General features: G+C 36.3%; 1 protein-coding gene across 2 annotated transcripts in view; it reads left to right on the forward strand.

The window, feature by feature from the left end:
- LOC106881685 (uncharacterized) overlaps positions 1-22793 on the forward strand; it is a 580809-nt gene that overhangs the window by 79370 nt on the left and 478646 nt on the right. For both annotated transcript variants that reach the window (XM_089342776.1, XM_089342777.1), the window contains exon 2: positions 20337-20378. In XM_089342776.1, the coding sequence (XP_089198902.1) occupies positions 20337-20378 (42 nt within the window). The remainder of the gene's footprint in view (positions 1-20336; positions 20379-22793) is intronic.

The raw sequence follows: 22793 nt of genomic DNA on the forward strand, positions 1-22793 counted from the left end.
TGTGAATATAAGAGTGCATATATGTTTGTGTCTATGTATATGTGTTAATGTGTACATATGTGTTTGTGTGTGAATATATATAAGCCTGCATTTATGTTTGTGTGTCTGTTTATTGTTTAGTCTACTTGAAATGTTGATGATTTGAGATTCTCCATCCTCAGCTTCCTTGGTGATGGCTTGCCCTGAGGATATCTCCTGCTTCTAAATTTCAACTTTATTTACAATGAGCCAATGATCATTGCCATGTTCAGCTCCAGACCAAAACTGTTGAAAAGTTCCTAGCTTTAAGGGTATCATGAAAGGCCAAGCATGAGGCCCATCCTTCCAAGTTCTTTTACAGGACTTAGAAAACCCGAAGGACCATTGCAATAAGTGTGTGAATCTGAGATGGTAATATGTTGAATAAAATCATTAACTGATCCTCCTTTATATTCTTTTACCCAAAGCCAGGAACATTTCTGAACATCATACTCTTTTACTCTTTATTTATTTCAGCCATGCTGGGGCACCGCCTTTTAGTTGAGCAAATCGACCCCAGGACTTATTCTTTGTAAGCCTAGTACTTATTCTAACGGTCTCTTTTTGCCGAACCGCTAAGTTACGGGGACGTAAACACACCACCTTCGGTTGTCAAGCGAAGTTGGGGGGACAAACACAGACACACAAACATATACACACATACATATATATATACATATATACGACGGGTTTCTTTCAGTTTCTGTCTACCAAATCCACTTACAAGGCTTTGGTCGGCCCGAGGCTATAGTAGAAGACACTTGCCCAAAGTGCCACGCAGTGGGACTGAACCCGGACCATGTGGTTAGTAAGCAAGCTACTTACCACACAGCCACTCCTACGCCTAAGAACATCCACCAGCTGAAAATTATGCCTGGTTGCATGTGTTCATACTCTGTTCATTAGAAACACGTGTAGGTCATCATAACCATAAAAACATGAGATATGAAATTGCAAAATAAAAGGAAATAAATTTTGAGGATGTTCAAGTCTTCATATTCTATATCATTATAATTATTGCTTATATGTGTGTGTGTGTGTGTGTGTGTGTGTGTGTGTGTGTGTGTGTGTGTGGTTTCCAGTCTAATCAACAAGAGCTTAAGAAATAAATTAAATCTTGATATATATATATATATATATATATATATATATATATATATATATGTGATTTCAATCAAAATTGAATAGAGATTGGATGGCATTAATGACACAGAAAAGCTGCCAAATTATGAAAACATTCTCTACTTCATCCATGTCTTCATGACATTGGAAAACTGCCAGTGTTATCTTGATTCTAAATATGAATTTCCCAATATCAAATCAAAATCAAAAGTCAAATTTTAAATTCAACTTCAAATGTAGCTTATATGAATCAATAAACACCCAATGAAGTACAGTACGATTTCATTTGATATAGCCTGGTTGTCATACTGAATGAAATGGGAGGGCCCAAAATGGTAATTATAAATATATACATGTATGGGGCATAGTATATGAATTTTGTTTTACAATTATGGTGCGGCTGTGTGGTAAGAAGCTTGCTTCCCAGACACATAGTTTCAGGTTCAGTCCAACTGTGTGGTGCTTTGGGCAGTGGTTGGCGTTAGGAAGGGCATCCAGCTGTAGAAACTCTGCCAAATTAGATTGGAGCCTGGTGTTGCCATCCGGTTTCACCAGTCCTCAATCAAATCGTCCTCAGGCCAACCAAAGCCTTGTGAGTGGATCACACACACACACACACACACACACACACACACATGTCTGTGTGTGTGTGTGTCTTTGTGACTGTGTTTGTCCCCCCACCCCCCAACACCACTTGACAACTGGTGTTGCTGTGTTTGCATCCCCATGACTTAGTAGTTTGACAAAAGTGACTAATAAAATAAGTACCAGGCTTAAAAAAGAAGTACTGGGGTCAATTCATTCATTCAACTAAAAGAAAACATACAAGGTGATGCCCCAGCATGGCCACAGTCTAATGACTGAAACAAGTAAAAAGATATGGATATTTGGTTGTAATGTTTACATTTTCACATGTAAGTGCTGATTTCCACTTTTATATTTTGTGACGATTATCTGACCTACCACCATCGAGGTTTATATAAAAATAAATCTAAAAAAGATCCTCTATCTGAATGCGTTCAAGTGCATTGAATTTGATTGAGGGTGACTGTTTGGTTGTCAAAACATAAAAAAAAAAAAAGGATGAACTTTGTGAATGGTTGGAAATACATGGGTGTTTGAGGGACACATGCATGTGTGGGCTAAATAATATATATACATACATACATATATATATATATATATATATATATATATATATATATATAAATGTATACACATGTGTATATATGTGTGTGTATAAGTGTGTAATGTACGTGTGTGTATATATGTGTGTATATATATAAGTATATATGTATATCATCATCATCTTCATTTAATGTCTGCTCTCCATGCTGGCATAAGTAAGACTGTTTGACTGGAGCTGGAGAGCTGCACCAGGTTCCAGTTTGATTTGGTATGGTTTCTACAGCTGTTTGCCCTTCCTAACGCCAACCACTCCAGGAGTGTAATGGGTGCTTTTAGGTGCTACAGGCACAGGTGCCATTTGCATGGCACTGGTAATGACCACGACTACGATTCATAGCTGCCATTTACATGGTACTAGCAATGACCACAACTACAATTCACGGGGGCCATTTACATGGCACCAGCATGGCCACAGCTACAATTTCACTTGGCCTGACAAGTCTTATCATGCACAGCATATTGCCAGATGTGTGTGTGTGTGTGTGTGTGTGTGCGGGCGTAAACACACACACATTGAGACAACATGTTTGCGGACACTTTGTAAAAATAGTTAGTTACATGCATATATTTTATTAAATATATGTTCAGCTTCACTATTCAAATTTAGTCATAAGGTCTATTTCTATTTGCACAGTGAGACTAAATCTATCTTAATTAAATGTACATATATGAATTTATTTACAACTTACTAGCAAACACAGTATCCCAGTACTCCAGTCAATCAATATGCACTGTTAGTTGATATGCAATATGTAGTACAAATGTGTAAAAGTAATGTCTGTTGCTCATTGCATTTTTCATAAGTATTTGTGAGTAATTGCCTTTCTCTTTCTATAAAATATACGATGCAAACACTGATAAAGCAATAACAACTTGGTCAAACTGTTCAATTTGTTCTTTTGTTCATTGTGTAAATGTTCTCCACTTTAATTTAATTGCAGGGATGTATCTGCACCACAAAGCTAAATGTATGCATTAAAACATATATGCAGGTGTGAATGTGTGGTAAGAAGCTTGCTTCCCAACCACATGGTTCCAGGTCCATTCCTACTGTGTGGCACATGGGCAAATGTCTTCCACTATAGCCTCAGGTCGACCGAAGCCTTGTGAGTGGATTTGGTAGATGGAAACTGAAAGAAGCCTATTGTATATGTATGTATGTATGTATGTGTGTGTGTGTGTGTGTTTGTGTTTGCTTGTCCCCCTCCACTGCTTGATAACTGGTATGGGTGTGTTTACATCCTTGTAACCTAGTGGTTCAGCAAAAGAAACTGGTAGAACAAGTACCAGGCTTTAAAAAAAAAACAAAACATAATTCTTCAAGGCGGTGCTCCAGCATGGCCACAGTCTAATGATTGAAACAAGGAAAGGATAAATGGATAAAGATGTTTTCATAGTTTCCGTCTACCAAATCTACTCACAAGGCTTTGGTCGGCCTTAGGCTATAGTTGAAAACACTTGCTCAAGGTGCCACGCAGTGGGACTGAACCAAGAACCATGTGATTGGGAAACAAACTTCTTACCCCACAGCCATGCCTTGTGTTCATTTTTGTTTTGTTTCTGCATTGTGTGTGTGTGTATGTGTGTGTGTGTCTATATCTATTTATACACATACACACACATGTATATAATTAACCTTAATTATGGAAGTTGTTTATCTTCTTGTATTGTTGAGTGAATTAGTTTAGTTGGCCCTATCAAGATATATAAAGTAACCAGTTATTTGTTTACAAATAAACAGCTGCTAGCACACACTGGATGTTTGCTTGCATACGTACTTTAATATCTAAAGAGTACAGATATTAGATCTCCCATATAATCTAAATGGTTAAGTGTAAGTTTCATGCAAAACTAGACCAGGGAGGAAGCAATGGAGCTATGCCATTCCTTGTTTCAGTATTTTCTTTCTGTTGTTTTTTCTATATTTTGTTTTCACGGTCCTTCTTTGTGTCACTTTTCATTTTCAAAAAGCAAGAGAGAGAGAGAGAGAGAGAGAGAGATATGATGATGATGATGATGAAAATCTGCTTTTCTATAATCTTTGATATGTATGTGAACATAAGCATCATATCATTTTTGTCCTTTTACGAAAACAAAACAAACATCTTAGCATACACATAGATACTTCAGCAGCTTGCTTTTTATGGTTTCTGTTATAAAGTGGTTAGATATTCAGGAAATTAATAAGCATGCCAGTTAAGTTTAAGAGATTAAAAGCGTAGCCCTTTATATAACTCTTAATAAAACTTCTTTAACAAATCCCTTTAATCTCTGCTTCACATATTCACATGGAAGTCTTAGAAAAATCAACAAAACAATTACTCCGCAGTTGTTTACAGAAAACCAGAAGTTCATATTGGAAAGAAGTATTTTATAAAGAGAAGAATATGTTATAAGCATTTCTGTTCTCTTTGTTATTGTAGATGAGTTAACTTTTAACCTTCAAAATTGGCTCTTATTGAGAAGATATGATCGTAAATGTGGCTGTATGGTAAGAAGCTTGATTCTCAACCACATGGTTCCGGGTTCAGTCCCACTGTGTGGCACCTTGGGCAAGTGTCTTCTACCATAGCCTCGGTCCGACCAAAGCCTTGTCAGTGGATTTAGTAGACGGAAACTGAAACAAACCCGTCGTATATATGTATATATATATATATATATATATGTATGTGTGTTGCTACCCCCTTGGCACTTGGGCCACATTCTTAGCGCCCCCTCCACTCACCACCACAAATGTTGACCACTTTCTGCAGCAAATTCAAAACAACAGTATTTCACAAATGAAACTTTAACTAGATAATCCATCGCTCCCTTTGCATATTACTGTGCCTTTATTTGAAAAACATTGCACTCACTAAAAGAGAGAGAGAGAGAGAGAGAGAGAGAGAAGTATAAACATAAAGAAAAATGTATCTAATTAAGAGCTCAATTAATAACAGGTTGTTAAACACCAATACATTATTACATTGCAGTAAATCCAGATGGAATTAACATGGATCTATATACATAATTAGCTGAAATGAATGTCTAGACCAACACATTCAGAATATAAGGCAGAAAACCATTAATTTCACATATAGTTCATAATTTAATTGTGTGCAACAGCTGTTTAATTAGTAATAAATATCATTATTTCTATAATTAGGTAACTAAGATACATAATTTAAAATAATTTAGAAGTGATGTTTGCTCAGATCGTCAAAACAATGTTGTTAATCAGAAATGGTTACTGATTTAAATATGACAGAGATATCTGTATACATATGTGTGTATTTGTCTGCATATATATATATGTGTCTATAAAATATGCATTTATATAGAAATTACAATAAAGTCAAGGTATATTCATTGACTTATATACATTCCTAGTGTTTATTGTGCCTACACATCTGCCATACACAAAGCATACTTTCTCTGTTAACTTTTCTCTGATACCGCTGCACCTGTTATGTGTCCATAGCTTGCACTGGGTACACCTCATAGAGGTTCTACCTTCACCTTTTCTACGTGTTGAGCAGGTCCATCTCCTTGAAGGGATATGTATAAATGTTATCTTTTATCTTTTACTTGTTTCACTACCTTGAAGGGTTTTAGTTGAACAAATCAGCCCCAGGACTTATTTCTTTTCAAGCCTAATACTTATTCTATTTGTCTCTTTTGCCGAACCACTAAGTTACGGGGACATAAGCACACAAACATTGATTGTCAAGCAGCGGTGGGGGGACAAACATAGACACAAAGACACACACACACACACACACACACAAACACACACACACAAATCAAAGGTAAAAAATACAACAAATGGAAACCATCAAAACATAACAAGCAGAAAAAGGATGATAGCACAACAATGGCAAACAAGACAAAGCAAGATACATAGATCATTCACAGCCAATTGCCTCTTCAGTCAGAGACGGAATGTCTATGTAGTTTCACCCATTCATCTCCGATACTACTCAAAACTGGTTGGGCCAAGGGCTTAAGCTAACGGCATTAAGCCCCTGGGCAACGCAAACGAATGTATATATATAAATACGAAGAAGTAACAAACAGAAAAAGATATTTTGACTATCAGATGAACATAGCATAAGAAATAGGATTATGCATATACAATGGACAAAAGCCTTTCGGCTATACAATGAAAGGAAAATAATTATACAATTACAACAAAAATAAAACAAAACAAACAGGGCCTTTCGGCTATCAGACAAGTATAGTAAGCTAGCGCAAGGAAAAAGGAAATGGAAAAATCTTAACTGACCAAGACAGAACAGAACATATATATGCAACAGGCTTCTTTCAATTTCCGTCTAGCAAATCCACTCACAAGGCTTTGGTCAGCTCAAGGCTATAGTAGAAGACACTTGCCCAAGGTGCCATGCAGTGGGACTGCACTCGGAATCGTGTGGTTGGGAAGCAAGCTTCTTATCATACAGCCACATGTGCAGCTATATATATATATTGGCTAAACTGGCAATATGACCATCCCCAAGTACAACAATATATATATATATATATGTTATATATATCATCATCATCACTATCATCATCATTCAATGTCAGTTGTCCATGCTGGCACAGGTTGGATGGTTTGACCGGAGATGGCAAGCTGGAGAGCTGCACCCGTCTGGTTTGGCATGGTTTCTATGGCTGGATGCCCTTCCCAATGCCAACCACTTTACAGCATGTGCTGGATGCTTTTATATGACACTGCATGGGCACTTGTATGTGGCACCACACAAGTTCTTTTACATGGAACTGCATGAGCACTTTTTCATGGCACCACGACACAGGACTCTTGCAGGTCAATCCTCACCACCAGTGGGACCAGTCTTAACACTTTTGCTGTGGAGTATGGGTCCTCTTGAGTACAGCTAATTGAACAAATCAGCCCCAGGACTTATTTCTTTTCAAGCCTAGTACTTATTCTATTTGTCTCAGCCAGGTGCCAGGCACCTTGATCCTTTGTCATCTCACCTGAAAGGTTCAGCGTCCTGAAGTTGTTCTTCAGTACTTCCTGCCATATTTTCCTGGGTCTCCCACTTCCACGTGTTCCAACCACTTTGAGAGATTTACACTTCTTTATGGAGCTGTTGACATCTATGTGCACCACATGACCAAACCAGTGCAGCGTTCTGTCTTGCACACAATATCTGATGCCTCTTATACTCAGATTTTCTCTTAAATCATTTACACTCTGTCTAGCGTGCACAGTGACATTGCCCATCCAGTGGAGCATGCTACCTTCATTTCTTTCAAGCCTTCACAAATCCTCTGCTGTCATAGCCCATGTTCCACTGCCATGTAGCTTAGCTGTACATACACAAGCATCATACAATCTACCTTTTACTCTGAGGTAGAGGCCCTTAGTTACCAACGGAGGTAGAAACTTTCTGAACTTTGCCCAGCCTGTTCTTATTGTAGCAACTATGCTTTCAGAACACAGTTCTTTGTAATTTGGAATACCTCAGATCAATGAACATGTGCAAACTTCATGCTTTCTTCATTTGTTAAGTATATCTGATGTCTAGCAATTCATCTATCTGTTTCTTATTGGTCTTTGCTCTCTATTTCTTCCAATTCTTTCAGGCTTGTTGCTTTGCATTCGTAGCTATATCTATGGATCTATGGTAGCATCCCACCATCAAGTCAACTTCTATCTTACAACAGCCATGGATCTGGTCTGTTGCTTGTAGAAAATTACCTCTTAGAAACTCCCACTTGTCCTGTGTGTTGTGAGCCTCTGTCTTCTGATCATATACATCGACTAGTATTTCTTTGAATTTGTCTGGTTAAGATGTCTCTCAGCTTCAATATATGTTCCTTCACCATGTTGTCTTCACACACATACACACAGGAGAGAGAGAGAGAGAGAGAGAGAGAGAGAGAGAGAGAGAGAGTGACTCATTTTATATGAATATTCTGTTTCTGTGGATAGTTTTGGAAATATTTGACAACACAGAGAAGGAAGCTCAGACGTTTGCAAACATCTCCTCCTATTACTCTTTAAAGATTTTATTATATATACAAATCATTCTTTCAGAGTCGTTTTCTCTTGCATTTTTTCGTTTTTTTTTTCCTAATTTTGCAAATATATATATATATATATATATGTATTCATTTAAAAGTGCCAAGGCCACAAACCAGACTTCCTCTTTATCATTTAAGTTTGTAAATGATGAATGTGATTGTGATTTTTCAAGACTCTATTTATGTGGAATTTCCAAAATGTAATGATAAATTCTCATGTTTTCCTTCAGAATTTCTTTTCTTTGCGACTTCCTTCTTTCTCTTTTTCTGTTCTTCTTTTGTCGTTGTATTTAGTTATGCTGTATGTATATGTGCATACAAGTCTCTCTATATGTCTGTGTGTATTTCTCTCTGTCTCTATATGTGTATGTAAAAATGAGAAATAAAGGATGTTTCTTTAGATGTGTTGAACATCACATGAATTTGATACAAGTCATTCCTTTTTGGAAAATGTATAAATTACTGATGTAAGAGTCGATGTATATTTAGTTTGAAGGCAAGTTTTAATATAGAAAGATAAAAGAGATTATAGATGAAACACTGTGTAATGCAGCACTGTTTGTACACACACACACACACACACACACACACAGGTGTGTTTCTTCATATGTATGTGAGGGTGTGTGTATGGGTGTTTGAACACACATATATGTATGTGCATGTATATGCATAGGGTACGGTAAAATTTAAATGACTGTTAAAATGGAAAGAGAGTTTTGGACTACCCTCTGTGTGTGTATGTGCACACATATTCCCACATGTACACACACATGCATATGCACACAGATACATATGTGTGCGCACACACACACATATACACAAATATTTTGGTTGCATTTAATGATGCGTATATATCTATATATATATTTCTCTTGGCACTTGACAGATTGCATCCATCAGGAATCTCTGAGTATTGAAAGAGTCAATCCCCAGCTTTGTGTTGATCTTTTATCTTTTATCTTTAACTTGTTTCAGTCCTTAGACTGCAACCAAGCTGGGGCAATGCGTTGAAGAATATCAGTCGAATGAATCGACCCCAGTACTTACTTTTTAAAACCTGGTATTCATTCTATCAGTCTCTTTTCCCAAGCTGCTAAGTTATGGGGGATATAAACACCAGTTGTCAAGTGCTGGTCGGGGACAAACACAGACACAAACACACACACTCATGACAGGCTTCTTTTAGTCTGAGACTATAGCAGAAGGCACACTGAACCTGGGACAGTGTGGTTGGGAAGCAAGCTTCTTACCACACAGCCACACCTGCACCTAGAAAGTATATATAAGTATATAAGGACCTTTGTCTTGCAAGGTCACCTCCCTGGTGCTGGTGCTAAGTAAAAGGCACCAAGCCCACACTGTAAAGTGGTTGACATTATGAAGGGCATCTAGCCATAAGAACCATGCCAAAGCAGGGAGTGGAGTTCAGTGGAGTCCTTTGGCTTGCAGGCAACTGTCAAACCATCCAACACATGCCAGCATGGGAGATGAATGCTAAATGATGATGATGATGTCTATCTATCTATCTATCTATCTATCTATCTATCTATCTATCTATCTATCTATCTATCTATCTACATACATATATCATCACCAGGTGCATGTGTGGTTGTGTGGTAAAAAGCTTGCTTCCCAATCACATGGTTCCAGGTTCAGTCCCACTGTGTGGCACCTTGGACAAATATCTTCTACTATTGCCTTGGGCCAACCAAAGCCTTGTGAATGGATTTGGTAGATGGAAAGTGAAAGAATCCCATTGTACACACACACACACACACACACACACACACACACACACACACGTGTGTGTGTGTTCATGTTTATGTTGTCTCTGGTGATGGTGTGTTTACATCCTTGTAACTTAGTGGTTCAGTAAAAAAGACAGATAGAATAAGTACTAGGCTACAAAAAAAAAAAAATTACAGGGTTGATTTGTTTAACTAAAGCCCTTGAAGGCAGTGCCCCAGCGTGGCCACAGTCAAATGACAAGCACATAAGAGAGATAAAATATATATATATATATACACACACACCTTACGTTCATTCAGTTACATGTTTGGAAGTAGTACGATCGAGTGGTATTTGTGTGTGTGTGTGTGTGTGTGTGTGTGTACGAGTATCCGTGAACATCCGCATGTGTACAAACACATTTCAGTAACATTCATTCATTCATATATGCATGAACCAATACAACTATTTTCATGCTAAATGGCGATGTGGCGGCTTATCTCTAAATTGACTTTGTGGGGTTTATAATCAATCACAACAGCTGCGCAATAAATAGTTTTGATCTGAGCTTGAATAATGCCACAAGTATTCAATGAATACTATGAAAATTAGCAAAAAGTCTCAGGATAGTAAGTAGAAAAGACCTGAAGAGATCAAATTATTAGCTGGCTTATAAAAGACTTTCAGTCTTATATATTCACAGTGAATCAGTGATAAGACAGTTTCTCTCCACCTCCACCACTCCTACCCCCCACTCCCTATATCACCTCTTCGTTTTTCTGTTTTGATACTTATATTTTTCTTGCTCTTTGTTGTTCGTTTTTTTTTGGTCTTTATTCTTTTTTTATATTTCTTTTTCATTATTTTTCTCTTTCTTTTCCGATTCCCCCCCCTTTTCTCTTTTTACTCTCTCACCTTTTCTTTCTTTCTTTCTTTTTTCTGTTTTGTTTCCCCCTTTCTCTTTTCTTCCCACTCTTTTTTTTCTCTCTCTCACCGTTTCTTTCTTTCTTTCTTTTTTTTCTGTTTTGTTTTTGCTCAATAAATTTTATGTATGAGAATTTCATATATTCATATTTTTAACCAATAATCCCTCTCACCAAACAACATACCCTCTACCCTCGCCAGTCTCATACCTTTCCTATCATTTTCATATCTTTCCATTCCAGCTTTTTATTTTCATTAGATTTTTGTTTCTATTTTATTTTCCATTTCATTTTGTTTTTGTTTATTTAATGTTATTCATTTATTCACACGAGGCTTGCATCATCTTGAAGGATTCAATAGATTTGTGTTTTACTGATTGTCTGTCCTTGTATATTATCATCTCTTATGTCTGTGTGTGTGACTGTCTTCTACCACAGCCGAGAGTTGACCATTACTCTGTGTATAAACTTTTGTAGGCTGAACCTGAGTGGGTATTACCATGGGGTAAAAGAACATTTGAGCAGAAATACCTTGTATTATTCAACACTTTTCTTACCATATTTCTATTGATTTCAATTAATTTTGAAAATGATAAGGAATTAATTAAAATATCTTGGTCATTACTAAGCTGCTAATTGGAATATAAATTAGCATGAAATTTTAATGAGAAATCATAATTTAGATCTCTTTATATAGAAAGTTTGGATCAAAAAAGCAGGGAGAGTCTTGGGCAGGGTTGGTATCAAAAGAGTTAAGTCTAACTGAATTACCTTTTTTTTTTATTATTACAGCAATTCCCATGCTCCAATTTGTATCTTACAACAGCGATGAAATGTGTACCAGATAAAGTACCAGATAAAGTACTAGTATAGTTGACTAAAAATATTCCTTGAAAATAGAGCATCAGCATGGTTACATTCTAGGGACAGAAATCAGAATGAAGGTTGTGTGTATGTGTGTGTGTGTAAACTTATCTTCAATGGTCAATTTTTCAATTAATGGTTGAAGGAATTTATTTATTGACTAACATGTTCTTTTGATCAATGTCAACACCAATTAGTTATATCTTAATTTGCCACATCCTTATTTAACTCTTTTTCATTCACATTTCTCGGTCAAATGTAATGCTTATTTATTCACAATGTTTTGAATTAATCATGCATAACCTTGTAGCTTTGAAATTTCAATGACCTGACTGTTTATTTCTAGAATAATATTGTAGGGTAAGTGTGAGAGGCCAGATTAGGCTGATCTGAAGATAAAACAGGTAGAATATTTTGGCTGGATATGGCTGGATAATGCTACAGGTTTAACCCTGTAGCATTTAATCTAGCCATATCTGGTCCAGATATTATACCTGTTTTATGTTGAAACCAGCTAGATCTGGTCTCTTACACCTACCCTACAATTTCATTCTAAACGTTTACTACTACATCATTGAAATCTTGAGGCGACAAGATTAATTCAAAATACGATTAATTCAAAACAATGTAAATAAATAAGCATTACATTTGACAAAGAAATCTGAATGCTAAAGGATTAATTTTGTCTTTAGACTATCTTTCAGATTTATATGCCAAAATTTTAGATATTACTTAGCATTAGTAATGATGGGATAATTTCCACAGGTTATCATCTATTTGCTATTTTTTTAAGAGTGGAGGCGCAATGGCCCAGTGGTTAGGGCAGCGGACTCGCGGTCATAGGATCGTGGTTTCGATTCCCAGACCGGGCGTTGTGAGTGTTTATTGAGCAGAAACACCTAAAGCTCCACAAGGCTCCGGCACGGGATGGTGGTGAACCCTGTTGTACTCTTCCACCACAACTTTCTCTCACTCTTACTTCCTGTCTCTGTTGTGCCTGTAATTCAAAGGGTCAGCCTTGTCACATTGTGTCACACTGAATATCCCCGAGAACTATGTTAAGGGTACACGTGTCTGTGGAGTGCTCAGCCACTTGCACGTTAATTTCACGAGCAGGCTATTCTGTTGATTGGATCAACTGGAACCCTCAACGTCGTAAGTGACGGAGTGCCAACTATTTTAAGAACAAAAAAAAAAAAAAATTCCCAAATCTTACATTTCTTTAAAAGTTTGATTTTTCTTTGCTGTTTCTTTTGGGGTCTCTTTTTTTGCTGTATTCTTGTTATCTAGTCTAGGTTTGCCCTGATTGAGAAGACTAATGAAGACTAATGAAGACAGATGTTTCAGTCATGACCATCCTGTCTTTTAAAGATAAATTTTTTTTATTTCTTATTGACTCTCACAGGTCTCCCTGAGACTGTTGGGATCGATGCATTTGAATAATTGTTAGCCAACGACTGCAGAAAAAGATGTGAAGAAAAGGGAATTCCTGAGGGGTGAAATTCTAGAGAAGAAGGACTAAGACGCAGTGGTTCGTGCTGGTCCCGGAGGGTGTGGTGAGTAGTGGACACTGTGGGTGAATAGAGAATAAGCAAAGAGTTTCTGAATGAATGTGGCATAAAATTGTCCAACTTTGAGGAGCAGGGGCCATTGTAGTAATTGCATAAAAGATAGAGACAACACATCTGTGAAGTAAGTCACTGACCAACACACTCTGGATGTTGGAGTGTGTTGCTGACATTCAGTTTCTTTTCTTTTCTAAGGATGCAGATGAAGATTTCAGTGCTTGTAGCATCACCAGCTCAGGTGTAGGATCAGTACTTTACTTTACTTTCTATTTAATGTCTATTTTCCATGCTGACATGGGTTGAATGGTTTGGCAGGAGCTGGCCAGCTGAAGAACTACCATTGGTTCCATGTCTGTTTTGGCATAGTTTCTACAGTTGGATGCCCTTCCTAATGCCAACCACTTCATAGAGTGTGCTGGGTGGTTTTACACAGCAGTGGCATGGGTGCATTTTTTGGCACTGGTACGGGTGCAGTTTACATGGCACCAGCACCCATGAGCCTGTAAGATTAAGGCATGCTCAGCTGGAGAGGGATGCAAGAGACATGCCTGTATGCAAGGACAACCACAGTTTTACTTAGCTTGATGTGTTTTCTCAAGCATAGGAAACCATCGGGAGTCTCGGTCCCCTATCATTCTCTCTCTGACCCAACATCTGGAGATCTTTCTCACCAGTGTTCTGTCGATATCATTTGATCTTAGTGGTTTGATTGAAATATTTTCTGGCTCTGAAGAAGATAGTCAGCCTTAGTTATGCAGCTTTATTTTTTATTTATTTATTTTTTTAAAGTTTCAGCTTAGAGCTGCGGCCATGCTGATGCACTATGTTTATGTTCAGGATGCATATTTGTCAGGAGAGACCTCTAGTGATGGTGAGGCATTATATTTGTAGCGATCTTAAGTTTTCTCATTATGTGGCATTCATGCTGAATGAAGTGTTGCAATAATGTTTTCTTTGTGTTGTTGTAAGAGACAAAATACTTATGAACCTATTGAAGGTATTTTCAAGGACTATATTCATGGAGTCTGTGCAGAGTTGGCATGAGGTGTCTAAGTTGTTTATGGGGGATACTTGGGTGAGGAAGGTTAATTAACTGGCACATTATTGGTAATAACGACAAGGGTTCCAAATAATCCAATCAACAGAACAGCCTGCTCTTGAAATTAATGTGCAAATGGTTGAGCACTCCACAGACACACATGCCCTTAATTTAGTTCTCAAGGAGATTCAGCATGATACAGCATGTGACAAAGTTGGACCTTTGAAATATAGGTACTACTCATTTTTGCCAACTGAGTGGACTGGAGCAACATGAAATAAAGTGTTTTCTAGATGATTTTGCTATTTTTTAATATCCCTCCCCCACCACAAAGTGCCATGCAGTGGGAATGAACCTTCAACCATGTAGTTGGGAAGTAAGCTTCTTACCACACAGCCACCCTGTGCTATATCTGTGATTTAGTAAAATCCTAGTACAAAATTGATTTTGTGTGCTATCTTCAGATGCAGTGTAAGTAAGTAAGGAGCATGAATGAACTATGAAACGTTACACTTAAAAATAGCTACAGTTGGGAAGTGGACATGCTGTCCCAGAAAACATCAGAGAAAAGCTACTTCAAAATTGATAAAAGACAAAAAAAAAAAAATTTTAAAGATTTTCATGTTAATGCAAATGTGGAGAAGTTTCATGTCTGTAATTACAAATGAAGGATATTTTATTCATTAAAATTCAAAAAAGAAAACCTGAAATTTTTTTTTAACACATTCACTCCCAGCTTTCCTAAAATGTGTGCGTGTGTGTGCACGCGTGTGTTTTGAACCAAATAAATAAATTCACATCTAATTGAAAACCTTGTATATGAACTATTATCTGTCAGAATTTGAAATAATCATTGAAACAGGAAACTTCTTTTCTTTTTGTTTTTTTTATTTCTCGACAAGTCAAGTCATTTCCTTGAAGTATAGTAAATGTACCGTTATTGATTCTGTTATTTATTTTGGTCTTTGTTTTGAATCTGAAATTCTAACGGAAGAACCATTCATTCTTTGATATTAGTCTAACAACAAAAGTGACTCTGTGTACGCCAGTGATTGATTGGGATATTGATTGATTGTTCCCTGTACCTCTGGGAGAAGTCTCTAGGGTGTTGCTTATAATGTACCTTAGCTGCTGCTGCTGCCACTACTATTACTACTACTGCTGCTGCTGCAGCAACAGCAGCAGCAGCAACATGTGATAACTGCATAATTTTCAATGAAGATTATTTCAGTTCAGCACTTTGCAAATGAACAAAACATTATATTACACAGCAAATTTATTCTTGTTGATGTTCAGCTCTAGCTCAGCTTCCAGCTAGCATAGGACTTTTTTCAGATTTTTTTTTTTAATTATCCCCTCTTTTCTTAAAGTAACATGGTTTCAATGGCACCCCACTTAACCATGATTCAATCCACCCACTACCATTTTCAACCATTTATAGCATTCAATTTGCTCTGTCACATGTAATGCTTACTAACTGACATTGTTTATCATGCATTATCTCATAGCTTCAAGATTTTGATGATGTGATTCTTTATCTTTAGAATGACATTGTAGAGTAGGTGTGAGAGGCCAGATAAGGCCAGTTTGAACATTAACAAGGTAGAATATTTTAACTGGATATGGCCAGTTTAAATGTTAAAGGGTTAATGTACATGTGATATCAGGCCAGGCTAACATAGTTCTGTCAGAAGGATAACCCACTTTCGTCCTCTAAACCAGTGGTTCTCAACTGGGATCCATATGGCCCCTGAGGGTCCAAATAAAAGTTTTGTGGTCTATAGAATAAAATAGTAAATTGGGGATCCACAGTAGTATTTTAAGGGCCCTGAATAAATTTTGCTTTGGGTGACACGTAAAAGCACCCACTACACACTCTGAGTGGTTGGCGTTAGGAAGGGCATCCAGCTGTAGAAACTCTGCCAAATTAGACTGGAGCCTGGTGTTGCCATCCGGTTTCACCAGTCCTCAGTCAAATCGTCCAACCCATGCTAGCATGGAAAGCGGACGTTAAACGATGATGATGATGATGATGATGTATGGGTACATATCGCAAGAAATAGCTAAGTTTCTTTCTCTAACATTTCATGTAGTTAACCTACACAAGTTAATGTGTGAGAAACAGAATAGGAATTTTGGAAGAAGTTTCTATAAAACAAGCTTTTAAGCATTGAATGGCTATGGGGGTCCACCAGGATAAAACAGTAATCAAAGGGGTCCGTAGATAAAAAATGGTTGACACCTCTGCTCTAAACAAATTGCGACACTATTTCAGGGAAGAAATAGAGGGAGTAATGCATTAAGATATCATTCTCTCTTCAAACTAAGAACTTGGTTTCAGTATTTGTAAGAAAGTGAATTCTGCTAAAAGTACACAAAGGTTATGTGGATGTAGTGTTCAACAATGATAGATTGATAAAATTCAGTTTTGTAACATCACTATTGTGAATTTGATAAGTAATTAGCTAACTTGCAATAAATCAACATTCTATCCACTTAAAAATTTCTCTCTCGTATATTTTAACTCTTTAGCATTCAGATTACTCTGTCAAATGAAATGTTTACTTATCCAAATGATTTTCAGCTAATCGTTTATCATCTCATAGCTTTGAGATTTTGCTGATGTGATTGTTTATTTTCTGAACAACATTGTAGGGCAGGTGTGACAGGCTAAATTTGGCCATTTTTGAACACAAAACAGGGAGAATATTTTGGCTGGATATGGCCAGTTTAAACGCTGAAGGATTATCTCTTTTGATACCAGTCCATCTTAGAATACTTCTGGCTCTGTGATATGAAATTTCTCATTTCAGTGTTTTCATATTTGAATTAACAGCTTCTACCATAACTTTTAGTAAGACCCTTTTACTTCAGTTATGTTCCAAATGCTGGCTTTAATAACTAGAAACTCAGTTATTTTATTTTAAATCCTTAAAAGTTCTTTGTTACTTTTTAAATTAATAATTAAAATACAGGGCAAGTGCATTTACATAGAAATATAGTTATTAAAAGGTTAAAAGTTTACCCACGAAAAATAAAACAAAACAAATATATGTGCCTGATTTAATGAACGTGTGCAATCTGGAAAAGAAGATTTATAACTTTTAGACATTCATGTGGATTCTACAAAATGAAACCAGTATTAAAAAGAAAATAAATTGATGGAAATTTCTGATTGTGTGCATTGGCATATAGTAAATGCAATTTGTTTGCTGGAAAGGTTCTTCCAGAAATGTCAGAACTCTTTTATTCCTAATTTATATTACTGTGTGTATTTTTTAAATTTTTTTCTCTCTTTTTTTTCTCTTTTTTTTTTGGTAAATAAGTGTTATGTTGAACAATATATTTTTTACCCTCTGGGAAAAATTTATGAAGAGAAAGATTGTTAATTTTCCGAAGGGAACTTATTTCTGTGTCTGGTTGATTTATATAAAAGCAAATTAGCATTTTATCTTTATGACAATTTCCTACCTTTTAATTTACCTGGCAGTTACTATGTTACTTTATTCAAAACTGTTTTTATATAACCTGTAGTCATCCTTTCTCTCACCCAACTCTCCCAAACGCTGTGATCTCATGCATGCTATAAAATAATCTTAAAAACAAGTAAACAACCCCTTATTTCACCCTTGTTCATCAGTCAGCACTCATTTCAATGCTATATTTATCTCCTTGTTCTACTTTCAAGGTTAAAGCAATTCTTGCATCACTGACCCCTATAAAGCAGTGTGTTGGAAAATTTTCACCATTTAATATCGTTATTATGAGGCAGCAAACTTTCAGAATCATTAGATCATTAGAACATCAGAAAAAGTGTCATGGATTTTTCTTTTCTTTTTGGTTCTTACGTTTTGAGTTTGAATCCTGCTGGAGTCAACTTTGCCTTTCATCCTTCTAGATTCAGTAAAATAAAATTAATAAAATATCAGTTAAGTACCGGGGTTGGTCTTACCAGCTGACCCTCACTACTTAAAATTGATGCCCTTGTACATAAATTAGAAATAATTGTTATTGGTAGAACCAGTAGAGCACCAAGAAAAACTGTCTTGTGGCACTTTTTTGTGGATCTTTATTGTTATGGTGGAGGCGCAATGGCCCAGTGGTTAGGGCAGCGGACTTGCGGTCATAGGATCGCGGTTTCGATTCCCAGACCAGGCGTTGTGAGTGTTTATTGAGCGAAAACACCTAAAGCTCCACGAGGCTCCGGCAGGGAATGGTGGCGAACCCTGCTGTACTCTTTCACCACAACTTTCTCTCACTCTTACTTCCTGTTTCTGTTGTGCCTGTAATTCAAAGGGTCAGCCTTGTCACTCTGTGTCACGCTGAATATCCCCGAGAACTACGTTAAGGGTACACGTGTCTGTGGAGTGTTCAGCCACTTGCACGTTAATTTCACAAGCAGGCTGTTCCATTGATCAGATCAACTGGAACCCTCGACGTCATAAGCGACGGAGTGCCAACAACAACAACAACTTATTGTTACACTTTTTGGGTTGATAAAATAAGTCAATTACTGGGTTAAATTTAATCAACTAATCTCTCCCTCAAAGCTTCAGGTCCTGTGCCTGTGTTAGAAATGATTATAATTAAAACTGGAGAAATGGTAGAAGAGTATTGGAAAAAACATCTGATGGCACTTGTTCCAGCTCTGTTTTGACTTCATACCCCACCAAGATCAACATTGTTTTCCAACTTTCTGGGGTCAGTAAAATAATGTATCCATCAAGTAAAGAGAGGCTGTGGCTGATGCGTGTGCACATGCAGTTTTTTGTTGGAAATGCAATGGTACTATCTGATGTTCTTGATGGTTGTCAGGGCTCTACTATTGAAGCTGTTGATCCTCTGAGCTAGGGTCTTTGAGTGGGCCATGTTTCTGCTCCATAGAAGAGAATGGAGAGGACTGATGCATTGTAGATGTTAGATCATCCTACAAGAGCTTTACTCTCATTTGATGTAGCAACTGTGGGCCGGAAGAGGCCTCGTGGGAGGCCTTACACTGGATGGTTGGGTGTGATTGGGGAAGATCTCCAGAGGCTCAACGTCACCTTGAAGGATGCAGAGGGGCTGGCATGGGACTGCCAGTGATGGAGAGCATTGGGAACCTGGTTGGCTCTATGCATGATGACACCTCTGGGACCACTAACATGGAATGACCCCAGCCCCATCAAGCAAGAACATGAAGCTAGAAAACCAAATCAAGTAAAGTGGGGTGGTTTAACTGACTAATCCTGTCCTTCAAATTTCACTTTGTTTACCTATGTTAGAAATCAACATTATTATTGTTAGGACTGGGTTGATAGAATTGTCAGAGCATCAGACAAAATGCTCTATGGTATTTGTTTTGACTCTTTATGTTATGAGTTCAATTGACCAGTTGAGCATGTCCCTTGGTGGCTGACGATATGTACATCTCTGATCAGGAGCAGAAGTAGTGGGGGAGTATCATCATAGTCATGTGTTGAGAGGAATGTGTCTAAGTCTATGTATATGTGATTGTGGATTGGATTTTGACTACTCCTTCTAGCATGTTAGGTGTCCTATTATGGTCATCTCTTGTGTTTAAATGTACTCTGCATTTATTCTGTGGAAAAGTGTAGGCTTGAAATGTTAAAGACTTTTTCACTTCCCAAGCATTAAACTAATACATCTGTTTGTTGTCTATACCACCTGCCTTTGTCTTTTGTTTTTTTTTGTGAATTTTCCCTATATATATATATATATATATATATACACACACACACTCACATGCATACTTGTGTGTGTGTGTGTGTGCATACCCACTGTTATATCCCCCCCCCCCACACATACATATATCTAAATAAAGTATATATATTTTCTTTTTCTATTTCACAGTCACTTCTTACACTGGAATTGCAAGCCAAGATTATACATCAGGTTAGTTTTAATTTCTTTTCCCTTCTTTTCCAATTTATATAATGTAAAATGTTTTGCATATTTTTGTTTCTATAAATCTTTCCCAAAGCTTCCTTTTCTTGACTTTACTTGTTTAGTTTTGATTTTATTAATCAAAATACTAATAAAATAAGAAAACAATACCTATATATATATATATATATATATATATATATATATATATATATATATATATATATAGTGTAAAAAGTGAAGTAAAAAAAAAACATACACCAAGCAAAGAGTACTCAATGCCTTTGAAAATTATTGGATAGTTGCTTCTAAAAGAAGAAATAATAATATTCTTGATGATATTTTAATTCTTGATGTTACTTTCCAAATGGAATGGTTAATAGATGAACAGACAAAACCAAGAAATATATAAATATATAAGGAATGACTTCAACCATTTTGTGTGCATGTGTGTGTGCATGCTTGCACATATGTGTGTGCGTGCTTGCACACATGTGTGTGTGTGTGTGTGTGCTTCCACATATGTGTGTGTGCATGTGTGTGTGTATGTGTGTGTGCATGCGTGTGTGTGTGTGTGTGCACAAGAGTTTTTTATTTCTTTCCTCTTATCATTCATTCAGACTTTATTTTAGAACAGTTGGGGTCCATATGGCCCCAAGGGGACCACTTGATATTTTCATATTTTCAGGGGTCCACACAAACGAAATAATAAATTGGGGGAGGATCCACAGTAGTATTTTAAGGGTCTGTGAAAAATTTTTGCTTCAGATATACGTATTGCAAGAAACAGCTAGGTTTCTTTTTTTTTATGTTAAACATAGTTGAACCTGCACAAGTCAACATGTGAAAAACAAAATAGGAATTTTGAAGAAGTTCCTATAAAACTAATTTCTAAACATCAAATGGTTATGGAGGTCCACTAGAATAGAATAGTAACCAAAGAGATCCATATGTAAAAACTGGTTGGGAGCCACTGTTTTAGAATATTTTAACTCTGTTACTATTTGGTATGAGAAGACTGACTGTTTTTGGATATATATATATATATATGTATATATGTATATATATACATATATATATATATATATATATATATATAAGTCTGACCTTAGAGTCCCTCATAGCGTGAGGCATTATTGTATAGTAATGCCCTTATATAAATATATATATATATATATATATAAGTCAGTAAATAGTGGGGTTGTGTTAACTGCACGTGGAGAAAAAATAGGAAAATGAAAAATAATAATAAGGCAGAATGCTAAACTGGAAGCATATTTTAATAAAGATTTCTAACTGGCTTTCATTGGATAGCAAATTTCCAAGAAGAGGGATAATGAGAATGTTTTTTACAAAGAAGTACAAAATGAAGAAAATAATATTAAAAAAAAATAATATATAAAAAAATAAAAATACCAATACATTATATTGTCTTTCAGCTTTTAAAGTTCAATGGTAATCCATGTAGATAATGGTTGGAAAAATAAGGATGCATGAGAATTGATAGTTGTATTAGGTTTAAAAAAAGGGCTAAAAGTTGTGTTAAGCAGGAAGTGTGGTGTCAAAACAGGAAGTGTCTGTAAGGGGAGTTATGAGTTCATAACTCCAACTAAAAAGATTTGTCTCCCCTTACACACACTTCCTGTTTTGACACCACACTTCCTGCTTAACACAAACTTTTAGCTCCTTTTCTCTTTTTTAAACTCTCAATTCTCATGCATCCTTATTTTTCCAACCATTATCTCCATGGATTACCATTGAACTTCAAAAGCTCAAAGACAATATAATGTATAGGTATATTTATTTTTTTATATATTATTTTTTTTATATATTATTTTCTTCATTTTGTACTTCTTTGTAAAAAACATTCTCATTCTCCTTCTTGGAAATTTGCTATCCAATGAAAGCCGGTTAGAAATCTTTATTAAAATATGCTTCCAGTTTAGCATTCTGCCTTATTATTATTTTTCATTTTCCTATATATATATATATATATATATATATATATATATCTTCAAATAATGAAGTCAGTGGTATTTACTAACCCTTCCCCTCATAATTTCTGGCTGTGTACCTAAATCAGAAGCCATTATTAATATCATTATTATTATCATGTACTTACAAGGTGATAAGTTGGAAGAATTGTTAGCATGTTGGACAAACTGCTTAGTGGCATTTCTTCTGACTGTATACATTTTGAGTTCAAATCCTGCTGAGGTCAAATTTATCTTTCTAGGGTCAATATATGAGGGGGTGCTGGAAGATTCCTGCCTTTGGGTAAAAAAAAAAAAAAAGACAGGAGGATCAGTTAATTATAAATTAATTTTATTCAACATATTCCCCTTTCAGATTCACACACTTATTGCAGCAGTGCTTCAGTTTTTCTAAGCCCTAATTGGGCCTCCAACCAGGCCTTTCACGATA

The sequence above is a fragment of the Octopus bimaculoides genome, chromosome 26, assembly GCF_046866305.1.
Source record: "Octopus bimaculoides isolate indiv1 chromosome 26, ASM4686630v1, whole genome shotgun sequence".
NCBI lineage: Eukaryota > Metazoa > Mollusca > Cephalopoda > Octopoda > Octopodidae > Octopus > Octopus bimaculoides.